Here is a 12,068-nt window from a genome sequence, read left to right on the forward strand (position 1 = left end):
GCAGTGCAAATTTAAATCAGCTGACCAGACACACTACAGCAACATCATGTGACAATTCTGAGAAAGGCAAGTGTAGTCACTGTGAAGGTATGAAACAAATAGAAGCCTGTAAATAACAATCTAAAATATAATCAATACAGAAGACTTAATGAGCCTCATCAGATTATATAGGTAGGAAATCTAGAGATGTCTGTAGACAGCGAGAATGTTGTTGTGGCATTTAAATAGGAAATATTGACAAGCTGACTTAAGAAATGCTAAATTCCAAAATTGTAAAAAAAAAAATAAATTGGTTTAGGTTTTGCTGCATTAGAATTTCACAAATTTCATCAACTCTGCTGAACTGTCCAAAATCATTTTCTAGTGTAGATTAATCACGATGGCATTGAAATCGCAATTAGCAATCTTAAAGGCAATTTTTTTTTAAATGTACCATTGTTTCCTCCACAAGAACACAAAACAATATATCCTGTCTTATTCTGCATATTACATGTTAACCCTATCATTTAGATGACTACAAACCATAGACTATATAAAGAAGTGGACTAAGGGAGTGTGACGTCACCCATAGTGTTCAGCTCCAGTCAAATAAAGCTCACCGAGGTTAGCAGTTATGGGGCAAATTTGGAGCCGAGTTCCAAATTTGGAAAAGGAATTGATTTACAGACAAAATAGTGAAATATTTGGAATATGGCAGCTAGGACATTAGCTATGTCCACTTATATACTGTATATGTATATAAGTGTTACAAACATGTCCTGAATGAGACAAAATGAACTCTGTATACTTGCTAACTTATAGAACTTCGTGTGTAGTTATTATTTTAGTATTACTAAATAAACCGATGACACAGTTGTGGAAGGAAACATGCCTGTTAAGCCAGAAGATGTTGAGAGATTGTAGAGATTATTTTTACCATGGGTGGGGGTCTTGTCTCTTCTGCGGACCCCTGTGTTTCGTCCTCGGTCATAATCAGGTCCTGGGGGTCCCTCTCCTTCGAGCAGAGAGAAGTACTGCCCACTCTCCTGGTCCAGATAGTAGCTCACGGCCTCAGACCCTTTGGAGCCAGGCTGGGAGCTGTAGCGGCTGATGTCGTCACAGGACATGAGGCCCAGCTCCTCCCTAAAGGCACAGGGCAAGATCAGACCAATGTAGGGCTGTAGTCCACTTTGTAGTCCAATACTTGGTCCACTAAAGACATGAACTGGCTAGTCAAATAAAAAGGGTGTGTGGCAAAAGCTCTCCAAACTTACATGTACATATGACGTCTACCTTAGCCATCAAAAGTTTGGACACACCAAGGTAAATAACTCAGTAGCCACCCTGTTTCTTGAAAAATATTTACTGAATAATATTTAATTTTTTACCCTTTTACCCTACATAATTTGCTTCATATATTTGACGTCTTCCAAATGTATCTAAAAGGTGTGTCCAAGAATTTGACTGGTAGTATGTCCCAAACTGCACTCACAAGACTACAACTGGAAGGGAGTTCAAGCAAAGTTAATCGAATAAACGCCTTGAGGACCACAGGCATCACACCGATGTAATATACTCATTAACAGAATCAGTGTCTACAAGCACAAATCTGTTCGTTATCTGATTTATGGAGATATCAGATTGGTGAAATATCATGTAAACACTGGCTGCTATTTCAAGCACACTCAGAATCTGATTATTAAAAGGTTTTTTTTGGGTTTTTTTTTTTTCAATTTTAAGACAGCAAAATCATCTTTCATCTTTCTGATTATGGTCCGTCTGATTACTCTTATCTGATGTTGTGGCTTACATGTCATTTAAATAATCTTAAAGGCCTAGAAATCACATAATCAGATTTTTTAATCAGATAGAAAGAGAAATGGTTAAACATTGAAAGAATTTAAAATGAATAGTACTGTAGTGTTTTCCAATTACATTAGCTACTCAAAAAATCCATTGATTAACTGAGATGTCTTCAGAAATTTTGATGATCAGATTTCTTGTGTGCTTGTACCAGTCAGATCTAATTATTGGGTTCTCTGACTATTCGCATTATCAGATTTTAGTAGCCCTGTAAGAGCAGAGAGAGCGCCCTCACCTGGTGCCGTAGAGTCCAGACACAGGGGACAGGATGTACACGTCCTGCATACTTGGGGCGTCCATTTTGGACATTCCCAGTGTCCCGCCTGGGGTGGGAGAGGTGCTCGTGGGGCTGGTGGGGATGGGCTGTGGAAAGACAGAAAGAATACACTTGAGTTAAATTCTTCTTTAAACCCTCCCTTGAATTTGGACTCCTACATTTAAAAAAAAGATAAAATGACCAAATATATTAACAAACAGCAGTTATTTCAGACAAATAGACTGCAATCAGTGTGCTTTTGTTCCTATAACTGTTTTCAATTATGGTTGTAAGATTAATTAATTAATTTAGCAAAAATTAATTTTTTTATATAACACTATTTTTAATGAACTGAACCTATAACCAAAGTTTTACAGGGACCCATTTATTCTATAGGCATTCTCCTCTATTGTACAAGCCTATTACAACAATATTTTAGGCAATGTATACTGAATATTTATATCTTGATTCATGATACACTGTACTCATATTGCTTCTAGGAAATTATTTCAACTAAATGAATACAGACTTACAGATGGACAGACAGCAGCTATCAAAATTTCTGAAATTTGACCAAACTGAATTCAAAAGAATGCCCATCTCTTACTCAGTTGGTGCCTGCATTTCTGATCTGACCATTTGGACAAAACAGCCCCATCTCTCCCACAATCTCCTCCATCTGTCTGACTGTCGAATACTGACAAAATCACCCTCAAAATCATACACATATATTTAGTTTTGTCTTTAAATGTGCAGGAGAGATACAAACTTCAAAATCAAAGCAAAAGACCTAAAACCCTGCAACTTGATGTATAATTATTGAGAAAGTACAAAAACTAAAATGGCTGCTCTCTCTTCCTCAGTGCAAAACAAACAGGAGCACATTGGGGCAGAAGAAAAGTCTTTATTTGTAAAGCTGCATCTGCCGTTTGTTTAAACAACAAATCCTCAACAGAAAGACAGTATTTGCACCGAGCTGAGAGCCATCTTTTCAAACATCTCTCTTTCTCACTGTTTTCTCCAAAGCTAATCGAGGAAAGAAGAAAAAGATATTATAGCGAGACATGATTCAATACCTTTAGCTATATCTTATTCATATTTGAATCCAACTGAATTGATTTGACCAACAACAGCTCTACCACCACAGAGATTACAGTGAAATTATAATGATTATATCTAATTTATTGTCAGTGACTTTTGATGTTGGTCCTGCTATGAATAGCATGCATTTATAATTAATTATATACATTTTTTGTTAAACTCTAAAGGAAGCTTAAACACAGCATTTAACTTCTGTTCTAATTGAACACAGGGGTGGGATTTAATATAAAAAATATATATATAAAAAATATAAATAATATAAAAAAATCCACATTAAATGTATTGGATGCATGTATATTTCTTGTGTTCATTAATGCTTGAAATAAATATCTAAAATTAAAAACATAAATAGATAAATGTATACATACCCATATATTTCAATTACCAAATTACCATTACCATTGACTAAAGAGATACCACACCATTTATTCTAAATTTTAATTCATTTCTTGTATTTTTGTTTTATTTTATTGACATGACATGTATTATTTGCACTAGGCTTCTGAAACATTTGGTCCAGAATGCACACTTCTTCAATTCATTAGAAAGATGCGAGTTTGGCCGCAAGTGAATCTCCCTGAGTTCAGGTCGTGATTGAAAGGTGGACTAGCCAATAATAATAATAATAATAATAATAATAATAATAATAATAATAATAATAATAATAATAATAATAATAATAATAAGATCTCTGTGGACATGCAAGCAACCTAAACAGCAAGGGACTTTGTCTAAAAGGCGAATTAAGAAGAAAGCATAAAAACACAATAATAATGTCTATTAACTAATCTAAACTTGGACTAAACCAGTACTACAATGATCTATACCTCACTTATGATCAAGCCTATAGAACAAAACCAGGGCATTCATTTCAAAGATTTCTGGGTACCACCAGCGTTTTGCGTACCACACTTTGGAAACCTTTGCTCACTACTTAAGCTAACGACAATATAAATGGCTTTTAATTGTATTACAGGGTCTTTCTTCTAAACCTTTTTTTTCCTCTTCTGTGTTCAAAAGCTCTACTATCTTGTCATTTAGGTCTAATTTTCTCTTCTTCTCTCATGCAGTTCGCCATGTCTGTTCCCATGACAACCATCCCCCTTGCTCGCCCTAATTGTGCACTGTGTGAGAGATAGGGAGGGAGAGAGGAAAGTGGAAATAGTGTAAGCCACCAGTTTGGCTGCACACATAAACCAAGTAGTGTCATCATTTCCTTTAGTGAAGAGGAATAAATCAAAGAAACAAAAGCTAGATGATGAATGGATTTGTACACATTTTTAATTATTATTACTGCACAATAGACACAACAGAATGTAAGTTATAACATAAATATTTGCACTATTTATAAAATTACTTATACCAGGTCTAGCCATTGATTCCATGTCATGTCATGTCATGAAATATCCAAAAGGTAAATTCACAAATGTTGAAGCAGATCATTTCTATCAGTGATTTCACCCAAGAATTAACCGTATAACAACAAAAATCTGCATTTCAGCTATATTCATTTTAGTTGCCCCTGATGTGTAATACATATTGTTGGTCTATAATATGGTGTGATGTCATTAGTATCTTTATTTATTGTTTTGATGCTGCTTTTAGTTTTGAGTCCATGTTATAATGTTGTTACCTCATCAAAAACATACCTGGAGTTGTGTTTGTTTCATTCACACATGCGTTATTATTAATCTATCTACATCTTCAAAGCTCAAAATGCTCTGTTACAACTTGTTATGTGGTAGTTTTCAAGGGAACATTTACCTTTTACCTTTATTTCAAAGGAGATTGGCAATACCAGGGAAAAACTCAGCCTTAATATGCAGGGTTTGTGTGTTAAACATATGTAAATGAAATGGCATGGGCCCTCAAACAAATAAAAAACTGCAATGTTTAGCCATTTATTTTTACTCAAACTATTTTGTCTCTCTCTCTGTTTCCTTCTCTGCTTCTCTCCCCCTTATTCTATCCCATGTTTCCTCTCTACCCTCCCCCTCTCTGAGCCCCCTCTCCCGTGTTCCCTGGTGCACAGAGTTTACAGTGAGACCCCTCATGATAAATAATGAAGACTCGGAGAAAGACGGGGTAAAATTGAGGAGGGGCCAAGGAGCGGAGAAATAGGACAAAACTACAAAGGGAGCAAGAGAGAGAGGGAGAGAAGAGAGAGTGATAAAAGAAAGCTTGATACGTTTTATAACATCATAACAGTTCTGCAGTGAAACCAAATCGGAGGTATATCTTTTTTCATTTTCTTTAATTATTTCTTTATCTATCAGTTATAATAATTAAAATGTAACTGAAGAAGACTTATTTTGAAGATATATAATGTTTTTGTCTGCTCTACAGTATACTGATAAACTAGGACAGCTGTGTATCATTATTTAATATTCTTTGACTGTGCCAAATTCAAATTGACATGGCACTGTTGAATACTACGTGCAGCGTTTGGCTTTTTAAGAATATAAATACATAAATCAATAAAATAAACTGAGAACAAAATAGGTAAAGTGTCTCGGGCATATATGGGGCATAGGGGAAAACAAGAACTTTTAGGGAATAGATAGGGGTGGGATGAGATGCAATGGTTAAATTAACTAAATTGTCTAAAAGTTTGTAAATTGTATTCTTCTGAGTGAAATAAATAAAGCTGTATATTTACTTTTTTACTGATTACTAAGTGAAAGACAGAAAGAGCTGTATAGCAGGATGCCCAAAAGAAACCAGGCACAGCTACAAAGAGAGAGAGACAGAGAAGCATGTGCAATGTGGCGACTGGAGCTGAGAGCAAAACAGTAATTTAGTCATTATAGGCCTGCACCATCACAGCTGCTACGCTCCTGTTGGCCTGTAGAGGGGGTGTGGAAGAGGAGAGGGGTGGAAATAAACAGCACGGGAGCATTTCAGGAGTAAAAACAGCACTTAAACCATTGGACCCCCACTGAGTCCACTTCAGAGAGGCCAAATATGCAAGCCCCGAGTCTCTAATCTAATATTCAATACTGTCGATCAACCACTGTAAAAGCACATGCAGCCCTGTGTAAATTAATAAAGAAATTGTACTAAAATTATCAGAAAAGTTCAATTATTAAAGGCCCATATTATGTTATTTTCTGATCTATGTGATCTGTGTTTCCTCATCAAAATCATACCTGGAGTTGTGTTTTGTTTCATTCACACATATTTAATACTTAAAACCTGCAAATTTAGGCAGGACTGAGTAGAGTCACTCTGTTCCACTTTCTGATGACATGCAGTAATACGGGCAGTGCTATTGTGTTTTTAAACTCCATGCACCTTCACTAGAATCATCTGGATCATTTCAGGCTTGAAATTGACCATCTCTGCTGAACTAAAGGTAAAAGGAGCTGCATACTTGAAAACCTCATGACATCACAAGGTGGAACAGAGCATTTTGAGCTGTGGAGATGTAGACAGACTAATAATAAAGCCTTGCATATAACATGTGTGAATAAAACAAAACACAACTCCAGGTATGTTTTACATTCTAATGTGGTTTAAAGCTCATAATTGTCAATTTTATGTCCCAGAAAATTCAAGTATATGTTGTTATAAATATATTGTAAATATGGCTATTTTTAATTAATATTCATTTACACAACTTGGTTGTTTATTTTAATCCCATATTTGCTAAAAACAACATATTAAAATGTTGAATTTGTTTCAGTTTCTGTCATAGTACTGAACATTTTCCTTTGATTCAAAATTGTGCGTGAATTGTTGATATTGTAAAACAAATCTTTAATCTACATCTCTTAAAATACTGTTCACTTCAACTGTCAAAAAATGTCAGTGGTTATAATGATATGGCTGATCTCTGTATAGTTCTTTTGTGGACTTCTCAAACACATGGACTCAACTATAGCATTTCTATGCAGCATGTTATAGGCTTTAAATTAAGCTGCATAAATGTATAAGAGACTTGGAAGTAAAAAGGGCATTACCATAAAGTGAACCTGACCTAGATTCATGATTTTAAATGAGAAATGTTCATGTTTTTATGCAATGAGCTGCACCACTGTCCCATCATGTAATTGACCATTAAAATAATTATGTCAGCTGTCTTCTGGAGCCCTTTGAAAATAATTGGAATCAACCAGAAAATTGCAATTATTAAGACACTCTGTTTGAAGAAAGTGTAGCATTTCCCACTGTAAATGTAATAAAACTCTCTATGTCTTTGAGCTGCACTGATTCTGTGCAATAAATGTGATGAATTTAAAGGGCCCACATAATGTTATATTCAAATCTATGTTATATTGTTGTTTCCTCATCAAAAACATGCCTGGAGTTGTGTTTTGTTTTATTCACACATGTTTAACACACAAATCCTGCATATTTAGGCCGAGATCATCTCTCAGACAGAAAACACTTTGTTCCATCTTGTGATGTCATGGGGTAATACATGTGGTGGAAGCACTCCTTGGTATTTTTAAACCACCATCAGAATCATTTGGATCATTTCGGCCTTCAGCCCCATTTTAGCCATTACCAATCTTTATTGAGCTTAACGTAAAAGATAGCTGTTAACTGTAAAAATGACCAATCTATGACCATGACATCACAAGGTGGAACATAGGTCTGAAGATGTACAGAATAATAATAAAGGATTACTCAAACATGTGTGAATGAAACAAGACACAAGTCCATGTATGTTTTTTGAGGAGGTAACAACACGGCTTAAAGCTCCAAAGAGTCAGTTTTGCGTAATATAAGACCTTTAATCAATGTTCAGTGTTTCATAATGGGGTGAGACAAATACATAGAAACAAATAAATAAATAAATGGAGCTTATGGACAAAAAGTTGCAATTTTTTACCAGTATATTCAAAGATGTATTTAACATTTCATAGTCAATATTAGTGTTTATCGATGCTACTATTAAAGTCAGAAGTTCTCAAATTCAGTAACAAATCGCTTTAACCATCTTCAACAGGATATATACTAAAGTATGTAAAATGGCTAACTCATATTAAAAGGTGAAGAGTCTGCTACATTCTTGTCTCCAGGAGGTGCTCTTACTTTCGCTATGTTCCACAGTATGGCATTAAACTCATCTATCTTGAGCAGACGTGTAGATGGTGACACCAAGCCAAGTTACAAATCTGTGGAGACGTGAGCCCACTGACAGTAGGCATTGTTTTCAAGGTTTTTGTTTAGAGTTGGATGTACCTGTAATTAAATAGTAACAGGATAGATTTAAAGCCATACTGTGGACGATTCCAGGCAAAACCCTCCACCAAAAACATGGACTAAACAAACTTCTTAAAGCAAAAACATAACCCCACTATAATGAAAGACTAAGCTAGGTCTTAACCAGTATTACAGGATGAGAAAAGTATTTTTGAATAACTGATACCATTATAGTTTTTTTTTTGTTTTGTTTTGTTTTTTTCATTGTTGGTTAATACATGCAATTTTCCAGCAGAAGACACAAACAGATGGATTTCCATGTTTTTGGAAGACATGAGATTTTTCATGGATGAGATTTGGCACTGGTCAAATGATCATTTGCTCAGATAAAATGTTTCCTTTGTGGATTGGGTGATAATCCATCTGAATATTGGCCACGTTTAGCTCCATTTCTGAACAAGGCTCAGAGATACGACGTTTGTGGTGTATTTTCTGATTTGTTTGTACAAAGTCAGGTTCGCAAAGAGCAGTGACCCACTTTCTTCTTCTCTCAGAGGAGCGAAAGGGAACAAAACAGAAGCAACTTTCACAGAATTAACAGTGTCAAAAGGGAAGTGAAAGAATGTGTGTCTCCTACTCAAACTACAGTACAGTATATGTGTTATGGTTTCGTAATGCGTATCTCACACCAAATGAACAAGCAAATTTTGATGTAGTTATAGAAATAATAATAATAATACTTAATACATAAATTTTCACTTGTTTCGCTGATAAAACATTTACACACCTCACTGTGAGTCAGTTCAAATCTTCACGCAGCACTGTGTAACTTTTCTAACGAGGGGTTTAATCTAACTTGCATTTATTCAGTTACAGTTAACATTGCTATCCGAATGTGAGCATTGTATAAGATTTACAATGCATTATTAGGTCTCTCTATATAATTGCCCAATGCATTTCTTTAAAGGTCCTATATTATGCAACATTTACTCTTGTGAGCTTTAAGCCATGTTATAATGTTGTTAACTTGTCAAAAACATTCATACATGTTTGAGTAATTCTGCATTATTCATTTGTCTAGATCTCCAAAACTCTAAAATCCTCTGTTCCACTTTGTGATGTCATGAAGCAGTAATTTTCAAGTAAACTTTTACCTTTCATTCAGTAGAGATTGGCAATTCCATATCTGAAATAATCCAAATGATTCTAGTAAAGTGTATGAAGTGCAAAAACACAGTGGAGCACTTCCTGTATCACCACATGTGTGTTTTCAGTTTGAGAGAAAAAGTCACCCTAAATACGCAGGGTTTGAGTGTTAAACGTGTGGATGAAGTTAAACACAACTCCAGGTCTGTTTTTGATGAGGAAACATTATAACATAGATCAGAAAATAGCGCAATATGGGCCCTCTAAAACTAAATGCAGAAAAACTGTCAATTTCGTGGGATAGTTTAGCATTTTGTAGTAAATAAATGGTCGCTTTTCAAACAGCCTACAGATGGAGATGCTGGACTTGGCCATGCTTGTAAATGCTCCAGTCTGTCAGTGGACATCTTGGCTCCACTGTATTAGCTGCGTATTTGCTGAGTACAAGTTCTAGTTTCGAAGCCAGTGCAGCTCAGAGCCTGTAGTCGCTATGAATAATTAAGATCCCCAGTCTTTTCCGAGAGAGAGAACAAATCTAAAACAATGCTTTCTTCTTTTCTCTGCTACACACACACATACATACGCACACGCACAGAGACTACAATTCCCACAATCCACTGCACAGTCCATGCACAATAAAACAATAGATGCATGGAGGCAGAAACTGAAGGACGCTAATACCTGCAGTTTGGTAAAGGAACGTGTCCTCTCTTTTAAGGCAAAGGCGTCACAATTAAAGGTGCACTGTATAACTTTTCTGGTGGAGGGTCCGCAAACTGCTTGTTTCCATGGAGATGTCTTTGCTGTGCCTGGAATTTTCTACAGCACGGCATTAAACATATCAATTTCCAAAAAAACAAGTAGGTGACGATACAAGACCAAGTTACAGGTCAGATCTGTGGAGAGGAGACTACGCTGACAATGAGAATGCATGTTTTTTGAGCAATAAAAATATCTGTAAATTACTTAACATTACAAGATTGATACGTTTTATGGCTAGGGGTGTAATGATATCCAAGTCTCACGATACAATATCGTCACGGTATGAAACTCACGGTACAGTATTTATTGTGATATTGTGGGAAAGCTCACGATATGGTGGGGAGGTTCACAATCATGGTCTATGTAGTTCCCCCGTTTTATAGCTATTGCTGCACCATAGTCTTAATTTAAGAAAAGAGACTTGTAATTTGATATATTGTGATGGTCCATGATATTATTGTGAGAACTTTGACGATACGATATCACGATATTTCAGTTATTGTTACGTCCCTATTTATGGCATACTGTGGAACATTCCAGGCAGAGCAGTAACATCTCCTTGGAGACAATTAGGTGTCAGACCCTCTACCTGAAAAGTTGCATAATGCACCTTTAAGACAAGAAGTAAACTGAAATAACTATTTGAGTTGCAATAGGAAATTGCAGTAAGGAATGCTGCAATAACAGTTCAGTGACAAAATATGCTCTACAAAACTAAAAAACAACAAAAATCTTGTTTTGTTATGTAAAAACCTACTAACTCTTGAGCTTAGCCCTCTAGACACATGCAATTTAATGCATGTTTAGCATTTCATATTGCAGTACTCAACACTTAGGCTTGTTTAAAATAGTTTTTTTTTAAGTGAATTCAGAAATTACAAATCAAATAATAATTGCAATGTTTGAATTCAGCCTGATGGAAGGCTTATCCGCCTGCTACAATGAAGGCTGCAATTAATTGTATACATTCTACATTCTTCTTTTTTTTTTTTTTTTTAAATCACAATGACGATTATCAGAACAAATATTATGGCAATCCATCAGAAGCATGCTAAAACAAACCTGTAAGTAAATGTGGTTGGTTGTTGCTGAAGTATTTTGCAAATGTGAGAGTGAATGTTTACTAACCGGTACAAAATTATTTAATTATAACAATCTTTTTTAAACCTCCTTTTGCCTCCTTTACATGTTTTTTTTTAATACTATTTTCTCCTGGCTTTATTATGTGACAGGACAAAGCTTCTTCACTTAATGGCTTCCTGTAAGAACAAAAGACACAAGGTACAAAGGTGCTGACAAAATACAAATCGTTAACATCAAACCAGTGGAAGGATGCTCCTGTCAAACCGTAAACATAGAACTCCACGGGCGGCCGACCACACGGGGGGCACGGATGAAAGCGTTCACAGACCATGTAAATGAATGAGGCCTATGTGGAGTTATAAATAGCATCCACACAACACTGGGCCTGACAAGACAAGCCCTCAGCTCACCCCTCTGCCCATCGCTCGCTCCTCTCAACACCACCAAAATGTGTCAGATTTCATTTTGGTTTGGGCATGTTGGAGAAAATGACACAAAGGGAGTGAGATTTTGAAATAGGTGTTTTTGGAACTTTTGACATGAAAGATAATTAAATATTGATTGTGTGATTGGTCAGCTGAACAAATTATGGATCTTTAATGATAGAGAATGCATGTTGTGTAAAACAATAATTTCATGATTCATTTTTTAATCTATCTATTTATTTTTACTCCTACCAATATACTGCATATAATAAAGTGTTGTGGATGTGGATAGAAGTATAGTT

General features: G+C 35.6%; 1 protein-coding gene across 1 annotated transcript in view; it reads right to left on the minus strand.

Annotated features, from left to right (window-relative positions):
- The window catches only part of si:ch211-26b3.4 (connector enhancer of kinase suppressor of ras 2), a 99,761-nt gene that overhangs the window by 28,118 nt on the left and 59,575 nt on the right, over positions 1 to 12,068 (minus strand). The window contains exons 10-11 of the mRNA XM_055159073.1: positions 2,078 to 2,205; positions 917 to 1,122 (exon numbers count right to left, since the gene is read on the minus strand). Of these exons, the coding sequence (XP_055015048.1) occupies positions 917 to 1,122; positions 2,078 to 2,205 (334 nt within the window). The remainder of the gene's footprint in view (positions 1 to 916; positions 1,123 to 2,077; positions 2,206 to 12,068) is intronic.

This window comes from Boleophthalmus pectinirostris, unplaced genomic scaffold (assembly GCF_026225935.1).
Source record: "Boleophthalmus pectinirostris isolate CB_2022bp ecotype Guang Dong unplaced genomic scaffold, ASM2622593v1 HiC_scaffold_23, whole genome shotgun sequence".
Classification (NCBI taxonomy): Eukaryota; Metazoa; Chordata; class Actinopteri; order Gobiiformes; family Gobiidae; genus Boleophthalmus; species Boleophthalmus pectinirostris.